At 41.6% G+C, this 24,670-nt stretch overlaps 2 protein-coding genes and 1 non-coding gene across 3 annotated transcripts; 2 read left to right on the plus strand and 1 right to left on the minus strand.

Annotated features, from left to right (window-relative positions):
* The first annotated feature begins 127 nt into the window (after positions 1–127).
* Positions 128–11,739, plus strand: ism2b (isthmin 2b). The gene is made up of 6 exons (XM_051408503.1): positions 128–852; positions 4,855–5,106; positions 6,312–6,651; positions 8,552–8,689; positions 8,790–8,858; positions 9,030–11,739. The coding sequence occupies exons 1-6, from the start codon at positions 757–759 to the stop codon at positions 9,545–9,547; spliced, it is 1,413 nt and encodes a 470-aa protein (XP_051264463.1). The 5' UTR covers positions 128–756; the 3' UTR covers positions 9,548–11,739.
* A 6,859-nt stretch (positions 11,740–18,598) lies between these two features.
* trnat-ugu (transfer RNA threonine (anticodon UGU)) lies at positions 18,599–18,671 on the minus strand. Its single transcript has one exon. It is a non-coding gene; the product is annotated as a tRNA-Thr (tRNA).
* Positions 18,672–18,756: 85 nt separating this feature from the next.
* LOC127367917 (cholesterol 24-hydroxylase) lies at positions 18,757–24,436 on the plus strand. The gene is made up of 15 exons (XM_051408164.1): positions 18,757–18,996; positions 19,144–19,221; positions 19,570–19,651; positions 19,839–19,912; positions 20,024–20,110; positions 20,466–20,604; positions 20,761–20,871; positions 20,953–21,115; positions 22,209–22,277; positions 22,496–22,568; positions 22,654–22,738; positions 22,995–23,105; positions 23,284–23,372; positions 23,511–23,577; positions 23,661–24,436. The coding sequence occupies exons 1-15, from the start codon at positions 18,848–18,850 to the stop codon at positions 23,805–23,807; spliced, it is 1,524 nt and encodes a 507-aa protein (XP_051264124.1). The 5' UTR covers positions 18,757–18,847; the 3' UTR covers positions 23,808–24,436.
* Positions 24,437–24,670: the final 234 nt, after the last annotated feature.

Genomic DNA, 24,670 nt, shown 5'->3' on the forward strand with positions numbered 1-24,670 from the left:
TGCCTGTTGTAGGTTCTATGTAAACAACCGTGTACCTTATCAGGAACCTCAGTGGCCCAGCGCTCCCCCCTCCACACAGCTGTGAGCAATAAGCCTCCCACCCCCAACTCCCTCAGCATCAACCTTCTGAATGCGTGCGTAAAAGGCAAGTTTACCGAAACCGGTTGGCTGGGCTGTGCGCACACTAACACACACACATCCACTCGAACCGGTGGATGAACCGTGGCTGGGTAATGGATTAACGCATCAGAAAGATAGCAAAAACGCACAGCATGCTATGAACTCCAGATGTCAATGTATTGGAAGAAAACACCCACCCACCCACGACGGAATGACTCACAGTTTAAAGTAGTTGAATGAGCGAGCGCCGGTGCGGACGGGGAGATTCTGCGTGGGGTGTTTGACTTCTTTCTGGTACTTAAAGCTCCGCTAACTGGTTTTTATGGGGCAGAGAAGCGCTGAGCTCGACCCGCCGTACGGACTGACAGTTGCTGCACGAGGCGCTGGTGCCAGATATGGATAGCGCGCGGGATACCTCTGGACGCTGGTGCGCATCTTCATAAAGTGCGACACTTCGAGACCGACGAGGCTGAAAACTTCATTTGTCCTGAGTCAAAGTTGCTGACAAACGACGAGGACGAGCAGGGACGCCTCGCTTCAACCAAACCAATAAGCCAATTTAGGGAGAACAGTTTGAGAAAAACCCTCCAAAGGACTTTTTTCAGGTCTTCGCGGGACGGCTTTGAAGCGGAGAAGATGCGTCGAGAGGTCGCGTGGAGATTTCAGATGCTGCTTGTGATTTGGTCAATACTTGTCTTTAGCTTGGGGACCGGGTTTCCTACCAGACACAAGGTACGTTTCCTCCAGATATTAATTATATTATTATATTATAATTAGCAACAGGTTATAAAAAGCTCCAAAGTCTTATAAACACACCTGCCGCTGATAAAACGCTGTTTTGTTTTGTTTTGTTTTGTTTTGTCAGATAATTAGCTAGTGCCGTGGTGCATCTTTGCTAACTGTTGTAAAATATCCATCCGCTTTACTGCTTAAAACAGTACCTTCATTAATGTCGACTAATAGCCTCAGTTTTATAATGACGGTGATGAATTGGCTGTATCATACAAATATTACTTTAAAATGAGTGGCTTTTAGAAAAACAAATTGTAATGTCGATGAAAATAAGCAAAACTTTCCATGCAAATGTTGAATAAAGTCATTAGTAGCCTAATTGTTAGTGAGTAAACAGACAGTCAAATTAGGGCCCTGGGAATGTAAAAAAAAATCTGTTTTTTCCAAAAGTTTTTGTTATTTACAGCACATATTTTACGTTAGCCACAGTTTTTACCAATAACAGCGTACTGTTCTTTTTCAGTAATCAATTAAATGAGCAGAAATGACTTAAATCAAACATCAATGCAGGCTGCTCTCTTTTGTTGCACTCCTCTCTCCATGTATAGTAAGGTTTGCCATCACTGGGCATTCACCCTGCTATAATAAATCCACCCCCCCCCACACACACACACACACACACAAACGCAAACGCTGTGCAGTGTGTGGAGTGTGTACAGGAATGTTTGTGTTACACACGGACATATTTGGATATCAAAGTCAGTTTGTGTGTGTTTGTGTTCAGGGTTCAGTTTTTGCCTTTGAACTCTCCTTCTTGTGTGGCCTCCCATGGATGCCCTATTGGGACTCTCTCTCTCTCTCTCTCATCATCTGTCTGATTGATGTCAAAGCAAAAAGAGACAGAGAGGAAAGAAAGAGGGAGGGGAGAGGATAAGGGAATGATTAGTGAGAAGAGGAAGGGAAAAAAAAAATCTTGTTGGGCCATTGTGTGATTGATAATTTCATTCATCAAAAGGCTGCAGTTGATGACTCTACCTTTGCCTGTGACCTGCTGGATGTGTGTCCGTAAGTGCTGGATGGAGAGGAGAGATTAGCGGAGGAAGAGAGAAGGAGGAGGGGGAAGTTCAGTAAATCTGGTGCCCGGTAACGAGATGCTTATGTAACCAGAATAAGGCGAGCCCTCGGCATCTCTCACACTGGAGCTTGGGTCAAGTGTCATTCATCTGATTGTTTACATTGGCCCTTTTTTGTGTTAATGTGGAATTTCCTGTTTTTGGTTTTACCCCCATCTCTCAGCGAAGAAGAAGAGGAGGAGGGATTGTGTTGAATTGGCCTCTTTTCCAAATATCGGGACCTGTTTGCCCTGGCTGTTTTGTATCCCCTCCTCCCACCTCCAACCTCCACAACCTTCCCCCGATTCTGCCAGGCATGCATTTGTTGTCCCGTTTCCATTTGCAAAAGATGGCGATCAAAGAGCGTCCATAGTTTATTGTTCTTCTGTAATGGTTTGGAAACAGCCAAGTGCAGAGGCCTTTGATATGTGCGGGCACATAAATCATGGCTGCCACACTGCCTGCCTTCCCAGCCTGCCCCCCAACCCCACCGGATCCCATCCCTGCCCCTCACCTCAGCCCCTGCTGCCCCCATCCAGCCTCCCGACCTCCTCTCACTGACCTAAATGTGTGTCACCATCAGCAGTAGTCAATGACAGTAGCTCAAATGCAGCCAGACTTTTCAGTCTAGTGAAAGGAGGATTTAACGTTTGTTTGAGAAGAGAGAGAAGCGGTCTCCAGGCTGGGCAGAGGTCCCCCGCTGCATCCAGTCTCCCTGTTAAACACACTGCATGCCATCAGCCATCGGGCCTTTGATCGGGAGAGCCCCACTACAGAGAGGAGGAGAGCAGGATCAGAGAGAACGAGGGGGAGGAAGAAAGGAGGAGGAGAGTGATATACAGGGTGGAAGAATACAGGATCCAGATGTGTAACAAGACGAGAAGAGGAGGGTGTGAAAGTATGTGGCCTCTCTTATGACTCCGGGTCCAGAGTCTGCGTGTGTGTATAGGTGTTGTTGGCGTGTGTGTGTGAATGTTGGTGTGTGTGAGTGAATATTGTCACTGCTGGTCAGGTTTGACAGTGATGGTCACGCTAAAATGGAGCATCATGCTAAGATTTCAATAAAATCTAAAAATAAAAACATTAGGTGTACACAAAAAAAACAACCTAACTAACCAAGTAACCAAGTTTCATTAACATTAAATCTGCTGATTACTGTCTTGATTCATCAATTTATCATTTAGTCTACAGCATAAAAGGCTATGGCAAAACAAATTGTCCATCCCATTTTCCCAGAATCAAAGGCGACATCTTCGAGTGTCTGATTCTGTCTGATCAATCGTCCAAAATCCAAAGATACTCAGTTTACAATGATATAAAACAGAGAAAAGCAGCAGATATTCATCATTTTGAGGCTTTACTTGGAGATCAGTGATTATGAGAATCATCAACTAACAGCTCTCATTGTATCCAGTGCTGAAAGCTTGATCACTGTAGTTTGACTTGCAGTATTGTGTATCAGTGTGTTAGAAATTCCTGTTGAAAGCTAGAGCCATTTCATGCCTGAGTGTTTTCAGCAGCATTGCCATAATTAGTCTGTTTTAATGGGATGTTGAGTTTTCTTGGTAAGAAAATGTGGTAAATGGTCAAACTGCACTTATTTCAATATGTGTAATATTTGCTTACAGTATTTGCAGTGGGTGACATTCCAGAGAAAGGCTAAATATCCCCAAAAGGTTATCTGCTTGTCGCCACCAGTTTACAGATATATCCGGGGAGGGGGCCAACTTCTCTTCATTCATCATTTGTCATGCTTGACGGGCCTCTCCTCGAAACAGGCATAATGTGTTCACATGCTTGAATTTGACCGACCACATAACTTCTTTATGGGACAATCACAGGCGGTCAGTGAAAAGTACGCCCTGTTCTAGAGGCCATAACTATAAATCACCAACCGTTTGGTCATTAATTCAGACATATCCTCTCCTCTTTAGCCCTCCAACTGCAACTGGTTTGCTCTGACCAGACCACAAACTGGCTCAGGTCAAATCTCAAGGTCCTGTCCAATCATATGTTTGGGCCAATTTAGCATATTCAGGATGATATAGACATGAGTGAATGGTAGACATGGGTTCATTAGAGGGTTTGGATTTTGGTTTTTGACCAGTGTAAGGCATGAAATAGATATGCGTTCTATTAGACATGAAAAAGACACATGTACACTGGAGGATCGGCGGACCACAAATCAGTTTTCAGTGACTATTTTCCAGATACAGTGCATATATCTACAATTCCCCACCATTATAATGTCACCAATAATCACCATTAATCTCAGAGATCAACATTTCCTCCTGTTCTTCTTAGTAATTGTAAAACCTGAAAGGTCAAATTAAGTGGTGGCCGTAGTGGCGGCAGCACAGCAGGTTCAGACACGCTCGCACCAGCCCAGGGGTCCCACGCCTCCCAGGCCCTCTCATTAAAGCTAAAAGAGGATCTCTCTGGCACAGGCCCCTCTTTGTCCACGGCCTGGATGCCATGACTGTTGTGGGAAAAAAAAGAATGAAATGAATGAAGGCTGGTTGGTCACTTGGCTGGTTAGTTGGATGCCTCAGGGGCTTTTGGAATTGCTGACCAAGCTACGAAGTGGTAGATGGTTTCAAGGTTTCTTGCTGGAAACAGAGCACTAATTGTTTTTATACTCATCAAAGAGCCGCTATAAATGATAGATCCTTTTTTGTCATTAGAACTAATGTAGCCACCGGTCTTTAAACTGTTATTTCAGCTGCCCTTTTTCTTTACATTATTAAAGGTGGTGTCTGCAAATCAGGCTTTAAGGCATTTCCTGTCAACCATTTCCCTTTTAGTCATTTTATCCTTTTAACCATTCTACTAGATTATTGTTTCTGGTCCAGATGAACCCTTTATCTTACGTCTTACCTCATATTTACAGGCTCATGGCCACCCGACTCACAGCGATGGGGTCCAGTATGTCCCTGAGGTTTTGGACCAGCAGAACCAGGTTCAGAGTCTCTTGCCTGAGCCCCACAGCCACCAGAGGAGGTGGTCCCACCCCCAGCACCGCTCGGTTGGTGTTCTTCCACAGCCTGAGCCCGAGGAGGAGACTAAACCCTTTATCCTGGATCTCAAGAACTTTCCAGACCTGGCCAATGCTGACATCAACTCGCAGAATCCCAACATACAGGTGAGTCGGGAGAGGGGATTCAACCATTACAGTATTTGGGCATGTGCAGTCTTCCTACAGACATTTTTAAACTGAGTTAGGAATACTAAAAAAAATTTTCATTTTAGCTGCTGTATCCATACAATAACCAGTAGATGGTAAATTATGGGTTAAACTAAAACCATTCATGCAAGGAGAACTGGGGCATTTTGTCTTTTATTTTGTAAAATGATTTATTTCCTTAATGTGTAACAAAATCAACAGTCTCCCAGTCTAATCTTAGAGACCTGGCTGTGTCTTTCTTTGCTACTATTTAATTAAAATGTAATAAAAGAGAATGAGCTCTGTAATCGTAAGTGTTAGCCATTAAGTCCTCATCATCTACTTCTAAATTGCCCCAGAAAGTTCAAAAAGTTGTTCTGTTTAACTTATCTCATGGCAGTTATACTCTCAACTCTGGTCAGTGTAATCAGGATGTGGTTAGAGCGACATAATGATGCCAGCCTATGTCTACATCAAGCACAGAGACCGATGACATTTTTGATGAGTTTTCATGTAGCATATACACCAGATGTACCATACTCTGACTAAAAGACTCTAGAGATAGAGACACTAGAGATGTATTCAACTAAGACAGCTCGATCTTTCACAACGGTTACAAAAAGATTTTTTGTAAACATTGTGAAAGAGGTTTTTCCTTGTAGTCTCTCTTTCGCCTGGTCTTCACATCAGCTGAAGTGGGCCCTTGGAAGTAATGTAGCATCTAGGATGAGTCATTTTGAGGTAATGAGAGGTAGTTATCCATAATAAATGCTCACATTCTCTCCCTGAGAGGATCGTTTGGTTGGCTGAATGCTCATGCTCACGTCTGGCTGGCTGACTTAGATCCGGAGAGAGGGTTCGCTTGCTGAAAACCTTCTCTGCACATTTGAGATAGTTGATTTCTTGAGAAGAGCTTGTAACTCAAGCGCTAAAGAGACACCAAAGTACTGGCCTAAGTTCTTTTTTGATGACACTTTATGGCAAAAGAAGTTCAATCACTTGTTGTATATCATTGTCTGCCAATCACACTACAGTATGGAGTCTTTGTTTGCTAGTTACGCCTTATAGGAGAGAGTTGTTCAACTTCACAAATAGTGATGCTCTCCAAGATCACATCAGTGACACAGGTGAATATGTTCCTGGGTTCCATCAGGGTGACAGAGACCTTCTCTTTTTCAATGTAGGTAACCATTGAAGTGGTGGACGACCCCCAGATGGAGGTAGAGATGGACCTGGCCAAGGAAAAAGACTGGCTACCATCCTCTTCCTCCTCCCCCTCTTCCACAGTAGATTGGCTCGGAGGCAAGAAGCTTTTCTGGCCCCTATTCTGGAGTTACACCGACGCCGATTCCAGCGAGGACAGCAGCAGCAGCAGCAGGTCAGGCGTGGAGGAAACTGGCGAGGAAGAGGAGGAGGAAGATTACTCCCTGGATTACGGCAGCGAGGAGCCCTTACCCAGCGGAGTGGGCGGAGACTGGGATACGCGTTGGAACGAAGGCTGGGATCCAATGCAGAGCTACTATGGTAAGGTTTGCCAAGTGGTACACTCGCTGTCTGCTAGCACAGCCACACAGCTCTTTCATATCTGACTTCATCAAACTGATTATGGCTTTTAAAAAAATACCAAAATGTATCCTGTGGGTTTTACCAAAGGAAAAAAATGCAAAAAGGGAAAGTATAAAAAACCATCACTGAATTTATCATGTCAAATCAAAGAGATAGAGATAATGGGAATATCTATAAGGAGAGACAGAGAGAAAGAGAGACAGGCCGAGAGAGAACAATGGAGAGAGTGGCTCAGGAAGGCTGCATGATAACTGTCTTCACAGTCAAAGAGAACCGAGCGATGCCAGCATGCGAGGCAGCATGAGCACTCGACCATCAGGACATTGTGGGTTATGGGCACTTTGAAGTCGACACTGGTCGTGCTCGTCGCAGAGGCCTGCCTTTTGAAGATGGGTCCGATGCACTCGCTAATGGCAGCGTGAGGCCGGCACTGTTCCCTGGGACAAAACAGCCCTCTGCTTGTGGACAATTAGAGGGCAGATTGGGAACACAGAATGACAGGGGCAATTCGGCCAGCCCTTTCATCCTTCCCCAGGACCCCATGGGCCCCCCCAGACCCTGGCGGCCCTCACTGCCCTCTGCGGCTCGGCCTTTTGAGCCCGTTCAAGAATTTGGGGGGGCTTTCGGGGCTCCGCATAACTTTTGCAGTCCGTTTCCCCCTCTTAATTCTGCCTTCCTCTGGTGGGAAAAATTGTTGTGTTTCAGCTTGCACAGACCACTTATTCAGTGGTAAAAATAGTGAATAATGAGAGAGAAAGAGAAAGGTGTAGATGGTGAATTAAAGAGAGAGAGAGGCTGGAACGGAGCAATAGAAAAGGAAAGAAAGAAAAAGAAAATTCAGATGGGCTGGGCAGTGGGTAGGCCTACTGTAGATCAGAGTGCAGTTATGGCCTTACCACAGCTTTCTTTCTTCAGAGAATTTCCCACAGATACAAATCTGTGCATGATTGATCTGTTTGTTTTTCTAAGGTTTTTGGAGGTTGCTGTTGCACAATCCTCTACTGTTGTAGTGTAATCTCAAAATGTAGTAACAGGTGTCTAAACAAACAAGCTAGTTTTTACTAGTAATCTTTCCCTTATCCATTATGCCAATATATAGAGTTGATTTGTTTCACTGTAGTGCATGTAGACGAGCCAGCAAAGGGCAACAATGCCTATTAAGTGGTCACATCTAAAGACTCGGTAAACATAAATCAAGGATGTGTGCCATAGCTTCTTCTGTAATTAAGACTCTCCTGAGACCTCATTCCCGTATGGCCACATAGCGAGTTGGCAGCGCCCACAAAGTAAAATTGGGTGCTCGCTACACCCAAGCTGGTATTTCTGCACCCACCTCGCCTTTAATCAAGAATGACTTGTTTTCAGTGTTATTAACACCACAAGGAAACATGGTGCGGAGGCGGACAGCCACAGCACAGCTTCTCTCTCTCTAATTTTACTGAAGCCTTCTTAAAAAGAATATGGGTTTGCATGGGAAAGGTTAGACCAGGAGAAAATGGTCATTTATATGCACTGAGACATTCCAGAAACTTAGAAAAGTAATTCTTGCACAGTAAAGAGTTTACTTCAACTCTAAGATGTGAGATGTTTTGTTGGATTTGCAGGGTTTTCCCTTGTGTTCATAATCTCAAAAAAGCCTTTGAAGCTGTTACTGTAAATTTTATTCCATGCTTTCAGAATGTATTCCTCTCTTGACCTCTCTGATAGTTTTTGCAATATGTAAGTTATATTGTGCTTTAATCTTAATTGAATCTGATGAGTTATCATAGTAGTGCAAAGTAAGTTTTGATGAAATGTGTTTGAATTAGGCTGAGTTTTTGGCACTGACTATGTTTGAATTTTGTTTTCCTTTCCACAGAGAAGGAGACCGATGAGTGGACACCCTGGTCTCCATGTTCAGTGACATGTGGACACGGTGAGAGGAAGAGGACCAAGTCTTGTGGCTACTCCTGCACTCTGACAGAAGCCTCTAAGTGTGACCTGGAGCCATGTCCTGGTGAGATTATATGTCTATTATATGTTATATGAGGTATTTTTATTCTGCTTTCCCAGCTGGCTTTTAATCTACAGCTCATGTACCATTCTCCTCTTTGTAGGTGATGTCAACACAGTGGTAGAGCCTTTTCCTTTTGAGATGGAGAATGGCACAGAGCCATTTGGGACAGGTGAGGTTTTTCTAATGGAAAGTTTTCCATAAAAGCTTTAATCATTTTAAAGAATTATACCATATTTTACCCCATTAACTTAAAGTGAAAGTTCTTAGTTCTACCAGTATTGCCAACATGAACAGCTCTAACACACAATTTCATGTGGTGTTGTTGTCCTCTCTCCAATAGATGTGGACAGCTGTGAGAAGTGGCTCAACTGCAAGAGTGAGTTCCTCCAGAGGTACCTCCACCAGGTCCTGTCTGAGCTGCCCAGCTGCCCCTGCTCCTACCCCTCTGAAGTGGCATACACTGTGGTTAGTGTCTACGATGAGACTCATGGCAGACAGTTCCGCTGGCGTGATGCCAGTGGCCCCAAGGAGCGCCTGGATATCTACAAGCCATCAGCGCGTAGCTGCATCCGTTCAGCACTTTCCGGCGACTCATCTACTCTCGCAGCGCAGCACTGTTGTTACGGCGATCGCGGGCGGCTGATCACACGGGGGAAAGGCGCAGGCACGCCTAACCTGATCAGCACTGAGTTCTCACCTGAGCTGCACTTCAAAGTGGATGTGCTGCCTTGGATCCTGTGCAAGGGAGACTGGAGTCGCTTCCATGCAGTGCGGCCACCCAACAATGGATTGCGCTGCCCTGAAAACCCCCATGAAGATGTGTTCATGAATGAACTGGAAGAGGCCAGGGAGTACTGAGGGACCGCAGCCAAAACTACCACTTCACTCAGAGTCAGAGGGCCTAATCCTAATTTGAGAGAAGACTGCCTACCTTAAAAGTCATAAAATATTACATGTAAACCATGCATCATGCATTAACCATGCATTGACTCAGAGGAAATGCACATTTGTGATTGGGAGATTTGTGGGATTTAGGAATGATGGTGAAGTGTGGCTGTCTCAAGTTAGGATTTGGCACAGTGTCCTGATATCAGACTCGACTGAACTGAACTGAATTGCAAGAATGGAAAAAAATGCAGTGTTCTCCCGTCGCTTGCCAACCTGTTCCACATCTGGCATGACATCAAGCTCTCTCTCTTCATATTCAGTTCACTCTTCTGGGTGTGTGTAAGCATGATGTCTACCTACTGGCTTTTTGATGGTGTCCTGGAGTGCTTGTGATTGACAAAAGCAACATATGGTAAACATCCTGATAATGGTTTTACATTAGGAAATGTACGAATGTGGGCTGTTCATACTGATGAAAAAAAACACATGCATGGGAAGAGTCCAACAGATGAATATCCCCAACTATGCTGCTACAATATAAAATCCTTCAGGTTTTACACAGGTATTAAGAGGAACAAGACAACAGGAAACCAGTAGACCCAAAAGATGCCATATGCATTCACAGTAATGTACATTTCAGCCAATCTTTTGGGACACTAAAATTTGTAATGTTAGACGAATTTGGGATCTCAACCAGAGAGGTCAGCTAAAAGGATTTTAAAACATTCTGCTGTCATTATCGAGCTCGCTAGTGAGAATTATGAGAACAGCCCTTAAAAATAGTAATGGTACGGGAACAGCACATTTGATTTCAAAGGTTTTGTCACACAGATTGATTTCATGTGTTTCCTCACATTTTCACAGCCAGGAAGATATATGATCTGGGTGCCAAAGAGTTCAAAATCAGACTGTTGGTGCCTGTGTAAATCCAGCCTCCAAGTCTCTACGGTGCAAATGTAGGATAAAATGATAAACAGTTCTACAGTGAGTAGATTGTACTCATAGATGTGTCTCTACAATGTTCTCAGGGGGACTAACTGACCTTGATAAACAAATTTGTTCATTTACCTCGACAGCGGAGCACTATTGGAACTAGTATAAAGTGTATTGGGGTAAAGATTAGTAGGAGGGTATCGGATGTGTAATCCAGATTGGAATTGATGAACAGATAATGCTTTCAGAAAGCAATTGGAACCCTTATAACTGAATAGTTGTTGATGCATTGTGAGTGGTAGAAAGATGTCATTGCTGTTTAAGCTGTTGGCTTAGGGTCTTTGGGTTTATGTACAGAACTTGATTGGATAGAAATGACATTCCTACTCATTAAATATTCCTTAGAGGTCATGTAGTTGGAGCCCTTATCCTTACTAACATAGAATACAGGGAAAGGCAACATGGAAGAAGTCGCCAATAGCAAATATTTCAGTCTTTCACTGTTATGTATAGCACAAAGGATTCAAAAGGCGGATGCACAACAGTTGCAGTAAACCCAAATTTACTTAGAAATACCTTAAAACTCCAGGAATTGCCAGTTCTATCCAGTCTAATTCTATGGATGTTCGCTCCAAACCTTTTTTCAGGAATTCTGCTTCCATATATGTATATGCGATCAGGCATTTACATTTTGGAATCACCAATTTTAAAGGAAGGCACTTTATTTAAGGTATATATATATATATATATATATATAAATACACACACACATATATATATATATATATATACACAAAAGATATATCAAAATGTACTCATGTTTGCCATTTGTTGATGATAGTGTTATTGTGAAGGGAAACTTGCCAGAAATGCAGCATTGTTCTATGAAAGTGCATATATCAAGTGTTCTGTTGAGGAAAGCATGATCTTTTTGTGATTTCTGAATCTAGTATTACATATATGGTGCTGTACAGTATTTATTTGTCTGTTCTGTTTTTTTTTTAAGTTTGCTGAAGCTTTGAAATGTCTCTATACTCAACATGGTGCACTAATCGGACTGAGAAATGAAGGCACCCATTATCAAAAGGGAAACCACTTGCCCTCATAACCTCATATCACTTCATACAGCAACATCAAGTGTCTGTGTTTCATTCTACTTTGTACTGCAGTGCTCTATGAATATGTTGTTGCAATTATGCTGAAGAAATATATAAAGACCTTGCATTCATCATCTGACCTTTTAATGCGTCGTTTTTTTTCCACACGTTAGATACTGTGTAGTAGAGCCAAGCATAGCATTGCTGTAGAGCAAAATTCCTTTAACACAACTGACTAGTTATACTCTATATTGACTGACATACCAAACTTTTCCGTACCTCTCCTCTCCGACAAGACAGGTACAGTGCAGCAAGCATTCCTTTAAAGTTCAAACATGTCACTTCCTAGTTTGCATCAACAGGCTACATCTATACAGACCAACCAGAAATGTGACATACCATTCAGGCCTCTCTTTCAAGTACCCCAAATGTCTGAAACTCCCTTCATATCAGGACATTAACAAAGAAAGCTTTGTTAAAAGAATAGTTAGACATTTTATGAAATGTAAAGATTGATACCACTCTCATTGTAAGGTGGATATGAAGCTACTGGCCAGCAGCCAGTTAGCTTAGCTTAAGCGCAAAGACTGGAAACAAGGAAAAACAGCTATCCCTGCTGTCTAGGAACAAAATCTGTCTACCAGCACCTAAAGGCTCACTAACACACGTTTTGCAAAGCAGCCATTTTGACATGAAATAGTAGGGTAAACGCGGGTGTTACCAGTGATACCAGTTAAGGTTCTCGGTCATTCAGGTCAGTCAGGGTGCTGCTATTGTGCATGTTGGCTCACTGGAAAAGGCTCTCTTAATTTGTGTTTGTCTCTCTCTGCTGTGAAAAAGGTCTATTGATGTATTTTGTTGGTTTAATATGTGCAAAAAGTTTAAAAACTATGCATTTCAGTGTTATGGGGGTGTTGTGGGCCTGGCTTTTTCTTGGCCATATACACCTACCAGCTTTAAAGTGGATATGTTATTTAGGCTAGCGGTTTCCCCTCGTTTCCAGTCTTTACACTAAGCTAAGTAAAGCTTACAGTACTGACATGAATCATCATCTCAGCAAGAAAGCAAATAAGCATTGTTATAATAATAATAATCTGCAAATACCACTTGTGGTTGTGTGTCTGTTAGTGTCTGGCTTGATGAGAAGTAATGTGTGTAGCGTGTGACTCTTACTATTCACCTACATTGACTTTTCCACATCCAACACATCCTGAACACAACGATGACAAGATTCAATTAGGCATTCCATGAGTTCTCATGCCAGCATGCCAGTGGAGTCGCCGTTTGAACCAACAGCATCAAACACTTCCTCAGTTTACTCTGCTTTATCGTCTGTGTGTTCTCAATCTAACATTGGTTTTCTTTATAAGTTGGGTTCACGACTAGAAGTCAAAAGTCGTACTAACATTTTCTGTCAGAGTTCTAAACAATTTAACCGCAGGCTTTCTAAACCATGCATGCTCCAGGATTTACAAAATGTGTTTCAGGCATTCTTCTGTTGATTCACAAGGGTGACACATTAGGCTATTCATGAATATGATTATTAGTTGTGGTTGGTGGGGGGCCCATAGTTACAAGTCCAAGCAGGAGCAAGAGGGATGGCGGTTTTTGGCTAGAAATTCCTTTAAATTCAGATTCCAGAAGCTGGATATCGAAATTATACAGACGGTTCCTCTCAACCACTCAAGACAAAATAGCCCTGCTAATACACACATTTAACCTCTTAAGCCCCTGCATGCCTTCACTAACAGCCACCATCACTGTCACCCATCTCCACTGTGGTATCTAGGTTGATCTATTCCACCCATCATGTTGTCTGAAGCTATACTCTTTCCAGAGGATTAAATAACATTGAGATTAAAAGTTCAAAGGTCGGGGTAATGCAAATCCATAGGCTTAGGCAATCCAAATACTCCTCTCAGATACTCTAATTCCTGTAGGTCATGGTGTCTATCATCCACTCTCATGCTCTCATTGACCTAAGAGGAAGAAAAAAAAAGCCTGGTTATGCATTGACAATAGAACATTAGGTCAAAAGTGGGACACAATTAGCAGAGGATGTACTAATGTTCACGTGCATAACCAAGGAGACACTCTATCCATCCGTGCGGTGAGTATCCACTGTGGCATGAACGATAAGGAGCTTGGTAGGTCTACCATGGTCCTTCAGTGATTCTTAAGTTGACTACAGATGAGTGGTGCGTGGAGGGAAGCCAGACACATGTTGACCACATTGCTGCCGCAGAATAACAGATAAATAACCGCAGATGTGTAGACAAGGGAGAAAGCAGAGAGAGGGAAAACAGAGGAGAGAGGAAAAAGGAACATAAAAGAGAGGGGAGGTTTCAAAACTCTGTGGCTAAAAGATGTTATCTAAAATATTGAATGGAGCAACAGTTGGAGGGTGGATGCGTTTAAAAAAAACACTTCACAGCTTATGGAGGGCATGTGTGTCATGTCACTGAGGGGAATACACTGCGGTTATACAGAAGTTCAAGCTGACCGAAATCGTCGTTTCAATTTAACATGAATTATTTCACGTACAAAATGTGAAAAAGCCATCCAAAATTCCAAATGCACACCTCACTGTGCGTCTGCATTTCAGCCAGTGAATGTGTGTGTGATGTGATTCATTCCTCTAGTTATAGCGCTGGTGGCCCAGGCCCGGTGCCAGCGCTCGGTGGTTGCAGATCTGTTTACTTTTGTAGGCTGGCAGGAACATGAGATTTCCTCTGGGTGTACTGCGGCTGGTCGACCTGCAAACAGCATGGCCCTTCAAGTCTCTCGCTGCTCCCGTTACAGGCTGCCTTGTCCCCAGCCGCCACCCCCTCCACCCCTTCCACCCCCCCACCCCGCCACCGCCTGCAGATGACTTGTGCTGAGGGTAACCCCACGCAAACAAACACACACACACACACACACACACTCACACAGACACTGACAAGGGTTCATTGAAATGGTGAAAACCAGCCAACCAAACATACTGCGTTAATGCTGGCAAACATATGCTATGCCCAAACACACTTACAGAGCCATACACATACTTTAGCTGCTCTACCTACATGACTCACAAGAATGTCAGTGGACTTTAGGATCTTATGGATTATCTGGAGTTTGACTTATCCCATTCCTTGACCAGCTTGACACAGAGGAAAGCCTTGTTTCCGAGATGATCAACAAGACTAATCTCAAAATGGAGCCTCCACTCATTAAGAGGCAGAAATGCGAGGGTCATAGAGCACGAATAACACTCCACAAACAAACCGTGTGTTCTTTGCCCCGCTTTCCTTCAGATGCAGGTGATGCAGGTTGTTCATTTGTAAAGAAATGACAAGAAGAAAGTCAGCAGTAATGCCAGCTGGCTCTGAGAGGCTGTACCTCAGTCACAGTGGTGCTCTGAGCTAAGTGCTAACATCAGCTAACATGCTCACAGTAATATGTTGGTTAATATGCGGATGTTTAGCAGGCATCATGTTGACCATGTTCCCCATCGTAGTTTAGCGCGTTAACATTTGCTAATTAGTCGTAAACACAAAGTGCAGTTGGTACCGGATGGTTTGTTGCACAGAACCATCTGGGAAGTCCTCGTAGGAAACTGTTTGGCAAAGGGCAGGAACTTTGTAAAAAAAAAAAAAACTTAGCAGGAGATTGGATGAACTATCTGTCTATAACCATCTATCAGTGAACCAAGCCAGCCGGGATAAGAACGAAACAAAAAACTGTACAATATCCCACGGCAACCCACCCAGTAGGTCCAAAATGGTGGACCAGCTGACCCGCTTAAAAATGTATAAAAACTGTGTGTACATTACTGTCTTACATTCACTGGCAGGGACTGTTACATGTAAAAGAACAATGATATTATGTTTTATGATGTCTAGGGTTAAAATGTCCTTTCCTCTTTAATATTTTTCATGCTACTCAATCTTGCAGACAGAGCACAGGCAAATTGTTTTATCAAGCAAGAACAATATTCAGCACGATAATCCCAACACTGGACATCAATATCCTCAGAGAAGTCTGAATAACTGACATTCTTCGGATGAACCAGACTCTACAAACTTTTGTTTGTTTACTCATGTCCAGTGGGAGTCTTAATTTTCTCCCTCTCTCTTTCTCTGTTGATAATATAATCAAAAGAGCAGCCAACACAATACCTTTGGACATGAGAGGGGCCTGCAGATCCAGTAGTACTGAGGCGGCAGCCAGCCAGCCATAACAACATCAAACAGCCCCTAGCCTCCAGCGTTTACACAGAGCCAAGACCCTGGACCAAAAATATGATTGTTCGTTCTTTTTAAGATAAGAATGCAGACAAGCTTGAAGGTTATTGCGAACAATATGTACAGGTATGAAGTGGCCATAGTGGCAGAAGTGGATGGATGGTTGCAAACCAGTAGGAAGAAAGTGGTACTTTAGGTTGGAGGAGATTTCTTGGATGCCTTAGATCAGAATGTGAGATATTGTCTTGTTGGAATGATGGGTGTAAAAAATGGACAACATTTTCATTTAAATGTGCAATACACAGGCACGTTTTGACACCTTGAAAACATCCTAATCTGTCTTCTGTCTGCAATCCATGTTCCCAGAGGAAAAACAGAGATAGGAGAGTGCTGGAAATTTGAGGAAACTGACAAAGAGCACCCCCTGGTGGTCACCATGACTAAGTACACAGGCCTTAATGTGGACTCACTCAGCACCTCTGCTACTCTGCCTGAAACCTCAGCAGTTGTGTCAAAATTCAAAGCTGTATTTGTAAATCTTATTCTGATTAATATGATGCCATGTTAGACGAATTTGACAGAATTTATTTCCCCACATTTGAAAAAGTTAAGTTCATAGACCTTATACACGTCTGGTATAGGGCTGCCACTGACTATTTTCATTATCGCTTCATCTGCCGATTAATCTACTCACATTTAACTGATCATGAATGAATCATTTGTTCCATAAAATATTAATAATGGTGGAATATCACATTTTAATCGTCTGAGGTTTTGTCTGACCCACAGTCCAAAACCATTAACTATCATGGAAAACAGAGAAAGACTATTTTAGAACCTGGAGCCAGTGAATTTAAGGGTTTTTGCTTAAAAACCAACATAAACAAATAATCTATTATGAAAAAAGTAGCAGATACATTTTTGACTAATCGATTTATCAGCTGAATGTTTTGTCATAAATTGATCTGTAAGGTTAAATAAGGATGAAATCGAATACAAAATGCACTACATGCATTTTAGTGCATGTATGAGTGTAGTTTTGCATTGCCTCTGCTTTTAGTGTTGGTAATTCCACCCCACACACTGTGACTATGAAACGCTATTAACATCGTGGTTTACCATCTCAAATTAATCCTATAGTGTGTGTATATCACCACCCACGGGCGGAGATGGTGCTCAGATCAGTGTGCTGTTTGTTGCATCCAGCTTCCTGTCAGCCTACAGAATGTTAAATAGGTGAATGTATGCTGAGCTTTTTTTGGGTTTATTGGTTAAAATGACAGCAGTGTTTGCTCACCAAGAAGACTGTACTCAGATTTCCTAGCTATAATCAGTCAAAAATATTGGTTTCATCCTTTCACCATATTTCCTCCTACAAATAGGATGCTGTGCAGGTTAATGCATCAGGGGAAATGGGGCAATGCATCGGATGCAATCCATTTATGGTAGTTCTTGAAGAACAATACATAAAAGACACAACATAGCTGTTTCTAAATCCGATTTTGTGCCCTTTGTGCTTACTTCGTCACAGCCTTTCAGCCCCTTTTGACAACGCAGAGTGTGTTTTATGATGAGGCAATATATTTACACGAGCAAACATAAGTGCGCATTTGATTCACAATGTCCATCTGCATCACTTAGCCTTCCACTTCTGTATGCGTCTCCTTATTAAACCTGTGTGAGATTCTGTGTTGACTCAAACAATTACCCTGTTATTCCAGTGCTCCTGGAGATGAGTGTAATTGAATAAACCGAGGGAGAGCTTCCCGCTTCACCATGTTGAAGTGAAAGCAGCGGGGATCTGATGTGTGAAGTGCATCTACCTACGTAGTTGTATGCTCCGATTTGGCAATATTGATCCTATTTTCAGTCATGGAGGAATTCCCTTGTCAGCTTGGTGAGGGATGAACTCTTTAAAAGTTTTAAAGTTGTGAAAACTCACCTCTGCCTCATATTTACCATAAACCAAAGTTTACAAGGCGCAGTGGGCCCATGCCATGCAGGTCTACTTCTGCTTCAGTAAGAAGGCATAATAAGTTTTAGGGACTGTGCATGAACCTATAAAGTTACAGCTGTAAAGCTACAAACTGTTTTTGATTTATTTTTAAGGACACAGTTGACATGGTTTACCCTACTATAAAAATCCGAATTAAACTTGAGGACAAAACTTTAAGATAAAGCTAGTTCAAGATAAGGGTGAGCATTTTCCATCACCAATTTTTTAAGACATTGTCTCAAGAACCGTTAAGTAGCTTACAATATATCTAATTCTTCTGGATAACAGGTCTGAGTTTTGGCTTAGTGTACATGGTTGGATTCACAGAATGAACAGTTTCTCAGGAGTTTAAAATGAACTCTGCTATAACATGTAAGTTTTACCCTAAAAAAAGGTCAAAGTGTTACATGTCTGATTTAAGCCTATATTTTCTGCATCTACATCTGTTTTCCTGATTGTAATGGTTAGTACTGTATAATGTGACCACAATATTTTCAATAGCTATCATAATCAGTGCCATACTTTATTTATTTATACTTTAAATGTATTTTGCTCGCTGTAACCGTAGTCATGTCTTATTGCATCAATAAAACAACCAGTTTTCTTTTGTTTTCAAACTGCTGTGACATTTCAGTTCAAAATAGCATAGGAGGATACAGCTAACGTTAGCTAATGGACCGATGACTCAAACCTATACAGTCAGTTTTAGGATTACCGTATAAGCCAAACAGGATAAGTACTCTCATGTGAAGGTGAAAAATGTTCACCCGACAGGCCCCAGCGAGGATCGAACTCGCGACCCCTGGTTTACAAGACCAGTGCTCTAACCACTGAGCTATGGAGCCTGTTGTAGCGCCCCCAGGTGTACATTTCATTTATTAAGCTTCTCATGTGTCAAACGTGGTACAGAAACGTTGACGCAGTTCATGTACTGTAGCGTTTAACTGATTAGGAAGTCACTTCACCGTGGACTAGCAAATCGCGGTACAACATTACAGTCTGCGGGACTTCATTTGCGCAAATGGCGGTTTCCTATCTGATTTTGAGCTGGATTGCTCAAGCGCTCCTGTTTCTGCTCTTTCTGGGTTTCATTGCGTTTCTTGGTTACTGCCTGTATATTAAACACATTCATATGAAATATGACCATATACCTGGGCCACCGAGAGACAGGTAACTGACGCTTCGTCACATGGGTCTTTGTTTATTAATACTAACGCTAACTTCACTTGTTTTTCTCGTCACCTAGCTAACGTTAGCGAAACCAATGGTAACGTTATTGACTTATTGTTAACGTTACCTGAAACTTTGTGTTTCCAGTTTTATCTTCGGACATTCGCCAACGTTTCTGAGGATGATGAAAAAAGACGAAATTATACACGACGCATTTCTGGAATGGTAAGCACGAGCGATATTTCATTGATAAAAGTATGTCAATGTCACTTAATGGAAACATGTCAACTCGCCATCGCAACCATTGTAAAGTCCAGGTATCACCAGTATGGCAAAGCAGTATACCCCCTCTATAGGCTGCTATAAGCTACTTAGCTAGTTTTGATATGTGTGTACTTCTTCCTCTTTAGAAGTTTCAGTTAGTTTGTGTTTATGTTGTCATTTTCACATCACATGCATATTTTCCGTGGTTATTTTGACCAGTGCACCTTCACTCTGGAGCACAGATTTTGCATGTATGGCAATAGATGAATTAATTGAAGTTCAGACTTGTAATTAAATTGTAATTTACAGGGTCGAGAAATATGGGCCTGTCTGCAGAATCAATGTTCTGCATTACATTGTGATGATTGTGACCTGTCCAGAGGCAACCAAGGTAAACACTGCACCCTACCATATTGTTTGTTAGACATCACAGTTACCTAAGCATTGTGCAATACACTGTGTAAAAGTGCACAGATAGACAGATAGACCTGTTTTTGCGGAATGGTCCCTACAGTGCCAGATGTTGTCGTTTTGGTAAAAAATCTATGCCAAGCATTCTTTTGATGGCTCTATTTCAGGAAATCCTGATGTCCCCAAAGTACCCCAAAGACAAAATGGTCTATGAGAAACTCTTCAACCTGTTTGGTCAACGGTAGTTTATCAGACTGTCAGATTAACTATAGTATTCATATTGTATAGATCTCAGTGGTACAAATACTGTAAGAAGCTGCTGTAAGTATTGTGTTCCATGTCTCCTCTCAAGGTTCCTAGGTTATGGCCTGGTAACAGCATATGACCATGAAAAGTGGTATAAACAGCGCCGGATCATGGACCCTGCATTCAGTAGCTTGTGAGTTAATCGTCCCAAAGAGGCAGAATGGAGTTATCTGCTCAACAACACTGTCCAATTACAGAATTTCTGTGGAGCTTTGTATGCCACCTGTTGACAAATAACACATTTGGGTCATTTTTTTCATTGAAAGATGTGTTTTTTACATTTTTATTCAATTTATGAAATAAAACGAAACAATGCATGAATGTTTGCTGCAAATATTGTGTTTTTGAGAGGCTGTGTTTACATCTTTTCAGTGAAAAAATCCCAAAAATGTGTTATTCGTCAGGGGTTGGCCAAACCTTTGCATACAAATACATACTGTATATCCTGGCCATGCTAGTCTGCTGTTTAAAACTACCATTATTTCCAGGTATTTGAGAGGTCTTATGGGCACCTTCAACGAGAGGGCAGAGAAACTGATGAATAAACTTTCGGATATTGCTGATAACAAAACAGAGGCCAACATGCTCCAGTTAGTCAACTGTGTTACCCTGGATGTTATTGCTAAGGTATTGTGCTATAGTCTGTTTCATAGCTTCCTCTGCAGTAGCCTTGATCCAATAAGTTCTTTTGAAATGTGATGAGAGCACCAATTTATTACAACGGTTCATCAAGTTGTAATAATCTTAGTAATCTTAGTAGTTTGTTTTCTTGATAACTCTCAGGTTGCTTTTGGTGTGGATTTAGACCTGCTGAAGAATAGTTCACCTTTCCCTAAAGCCATTGAGATATGTCTGAAAGGGATGACTCACTATATCAGAGACTTTTTTTTTCAGGTAAGACTTCACTGCATGTATATATGGTGTAAATATTGCAGCGTGTGTGAGATCCTTAAAGTCTTTTTTTGTTTTTTCCAGTACAAACCAAAGAATCGACCATTCATTAATGAAGTGAAGGAAGCATGCCGCCTGCTGCGAACAACCGGAGCTCAGTGGATTCATCAAAGAAAGACAGCCATGCAAAACGGCGACGACGTCCCCAAGGACATCCTCACGCAGATCATCAAAAGTGCTGGCAAAGGTTCGATTTGATTAGATCAGAAGAAATATTGAACCCCACCGTGTTGTAAAAGGGTCATAGCAGTTACAAACAATAGTTTCTAGTGTCTAGATAAAAGTGTTTATTTTAAACTGTGCAGAACACTATAACAACTAATATAAAAATTACATATAAAATACAAGCATCATCATCTCAACATGTGTATTACCGCTATTAACATTTCTATATTAAAGGTGAGAGATTCTGGAGGAATCCAATACCATGACAAATATATAGAGCGAACACTGACACAGTAAGTAATGTAACTAATGTTAGCTATGTTGTGGGTTTGCAAAGAGAAGACGAGACAACACACCACCTCCAGACAGCTCTCCTGCTACTACAGCTAACATCACAACAACAGCCTGTCTAGGCAAATAGAATGTAAGCTGAATGTCAGTGGGCAAGTCCTGGCTGGAATGGCTGGAATAACAAGATAGTCTTGTGTGGCTCACAGTGTTGGGGAAGCTACTTTGAAAGCATAGCTTGGCAAACTACCAATTACTTCACACTACAATAGGGAGAAATCTATTTTTGTTAACTAAAGCTACCTAGAAAAAGTACTTCAAACTACTTTGTAAAAAAGAAAAGTGATACGAAATTAACACAAAATAGAATACAAAAAAGTCACATGCAAAGCAAACTAGAATATTAAAATAAAACACTATTCATGGGAGAGTGAAAGTATAGCTCACAAGTAAACATTAAGGGGGTGTTGGTGGAGCTAATCAGCGTCATATATTTGCTTAAGTATGGCCATGGTGATTCTTCCTCATGCTGAGATTCAGGAAGTTTATCCACGATGGCGCTGTCGCTGTGTGAGCACATGGTGTATTGGGTTACAATTATATTACCTACTACCCCACCTTAAACAGATTTGATAGCAAACGTACAAGGTTCACAATCAGATACAGTAGATAGAGTATGTAACTAGGCCAGATAGATCAATTCATATGCATGTAGAAATTAATTCAACTCTCAGTCCAACATTGATGTTAATCTTTATTTTCACAAATGATATGATAAAATGAGTAGAATATTGGTTTACTTATTAAATTCTGCTTTCTTATTCCAGAGGAAAGCATGACGACTCAAGAAGATGAAGAGTTAATGTTGGACAATTTTGTGACATTTTTCATTGCCGGTGAGTCCGTGATGTTTCTACTTCGATGTATGAAATGCTCCAAAATAAAGAAAATCCTAAATGTATTGCATTTTTTGGTAAACTTTTCTTTTAAACCCCGCTTTTTGGTTTAGAGATAAAGAATACATTCACCTCAATGTGTGTTGAGTGTTGCTGATCCATATTTGCTCCATTTGAAGGCAATGTTATGATCCATTTTGCCCTCTGTGACATTTTAGGGCAGGAAACAACAGCTAATCAGCTGGCTTTCTGCATCATGGAACTTGCAAGACATCCTGATATACTGGAGAAGTGAGAACTAACAATACAGTGCGAAGCAGTTTCATAATCTAGCTGCTGAGCGATGGTTTCTTCAGTTGTGTTTTTTATTTCTCAGAGTGACGAAGGAGGTGGATGATGTCATTGGGATGAAACAGGAAATCAGTTACGACGATCTGGGACAACTGATCTACCTCTCACAGGTACACATATAGTTAGGAAATGCTCAGCTCTTTTTAGGTGGGAAACATGTTGTCAATCCATTGTGCAACTTACTCACACATTCATTCATTCATTGACTGACTCTAAAGTTGGCCCTTACAGTAAGTTTTCAGTATGAGAAATGTCCCCAGCTACAGATTTTATGCTAAACCAGCATCATTCACATGCCTCTCCTCTGCATTTCTGCTTAAATGTGTTTCACCTCTATATTTTTTTAACACCGTAACCTCCCCCCAGGTGCTAAAAGAGACCCTGAGGATTTACCCGACAGCTCCAGGCACATCTCGTGATGTACTGGAAGACATGGTCATTGATGGTATCCACGTACCCGGAGGATTCACATGTATGGTCAGTTGTTCACTTTTTGTTTATCACCTCTAAAACACAAAATGTATGTCAGAACCCAAACATTTTTTATTGTGCTTTATATACATAAATAAATGACATGATGTTGTTTTCAGAATACTGACAAAGCATAAACAATTACATGCTGCCAAAATGTTCAATACATTTTTCTGAAATTCAGTTTAGCTCCTATGTGACTGGTAGACTGGATAAATTCTTCAAGGACCCGCTGAAATTTGATCCAGACAGATTTCACCCAGATGCTCCGAAGTAAGTAGCATACAGTTTTCACATGTTGACATGTTATATATTTAGTCTTAACTAATGTTCGAGCACTGATCATTGTCTCAGATAAAAGAAGGAAAATGGTGTGTATAAAATGAGGCTGTCTCTTATCTGCTTTACAAGGCCTTATTACTGCTACTACCCCTTTGCCCTCGGTCCACGGGCATGCCTGGGACAGAACTTTGCTCAGGTGGGTGGTGACAGTCATAAAGATTCAACACAAACACACACAAAACATAACAACACACTCACTAGGTGGTGGGGTCATTACAGATGGAGGCTAAAGTGGTGATGGCCAAGCTGCTCCAGAGGTATGACTTCAGCCTTTTGCCGGGACAGACCTTTGACATCCTGGACACTGGCACACTCAGGCCGAAGAGTGGAGTGGTGTGCTCTGTCAGACACAGGAATTACAAGTAAATGGTCATACAGTACCGTAGTAATCCAGCCTCAGATATAAGCCTCTTAGATGCAGAGTTTTATTACTTTTTCTGTAATTCTTTTTAACTTTTGTAGAGAAATCTGTATCAACAATGCTTGTTTTAATGATATACACAATGTATTCACATATGGTTATGGTGGTGACTTTTATTTCCTAACAATAATGAGGAAATGACCAAACTAGGTGGGTTACAATATCATTAGCACTTAAATCTTGTTGGAACTAACCACTGCTTCTAAACTTGTTTTGTGCCTTTATGATTTTTGGGGCTTTTATTGCCTTTATTTAGATAGTAGCAGGTGAAGAGTGACAGGAAGGTGGGAGGCGGAGAGAGGGGATGACATGCAGCCAAGGGCCGCCAGTTGGAATCAAACCCGACTGCGGTGATAGGGACTCAGCTATTGCATATAGGGCACCCGCTCTACCAGGTGGGCTATCAGGGTTCCCTGTTCTGTGCCTTTAATGGTAATATAAAAATGGATTTAACATTTTTACACAAATGAAAATAAACCACAGAAGAAAATGATCAACTGTTTTACGTATGATTGTACTGATACAGAAATAACTTGTTATGATGGCTTTGTTTAATAAATGATAATTAATTTAATGCCTGACTATCTGATTTTATTTCATGTTCAGTTTTCTGTGCATTGCACTATTATTTTCTTCATTCATGTACTCAACCTGTGCTGTGTTGTGTATTGGGCCATTACTGACAGTATACCACAAGGGGGCGCTGTAAACCTTGCAAAGAAATCTCAAAAGCACCTGTTAAACTACAATTAAGCTTGAGCAGGAGTTTATCATATTTTTATATTTAAGATAAAGTTATTAAGTGGTG

The sequence above is a fragment of the Dicentrarchus labrax genome, unplaced genomic scaffold (genome assembly GCF_905237075.1).
Source record: "Dicentrarchus labrax unplaced genomic scaffold, dlabrax2021, whole genome shotgun sequence".
Lineage (NCBI taxonomy): Eukaryota > Metazoa > Chordata > Actinopteri > Moronidae > Dicentrarchus > Dicentrarchus labrax.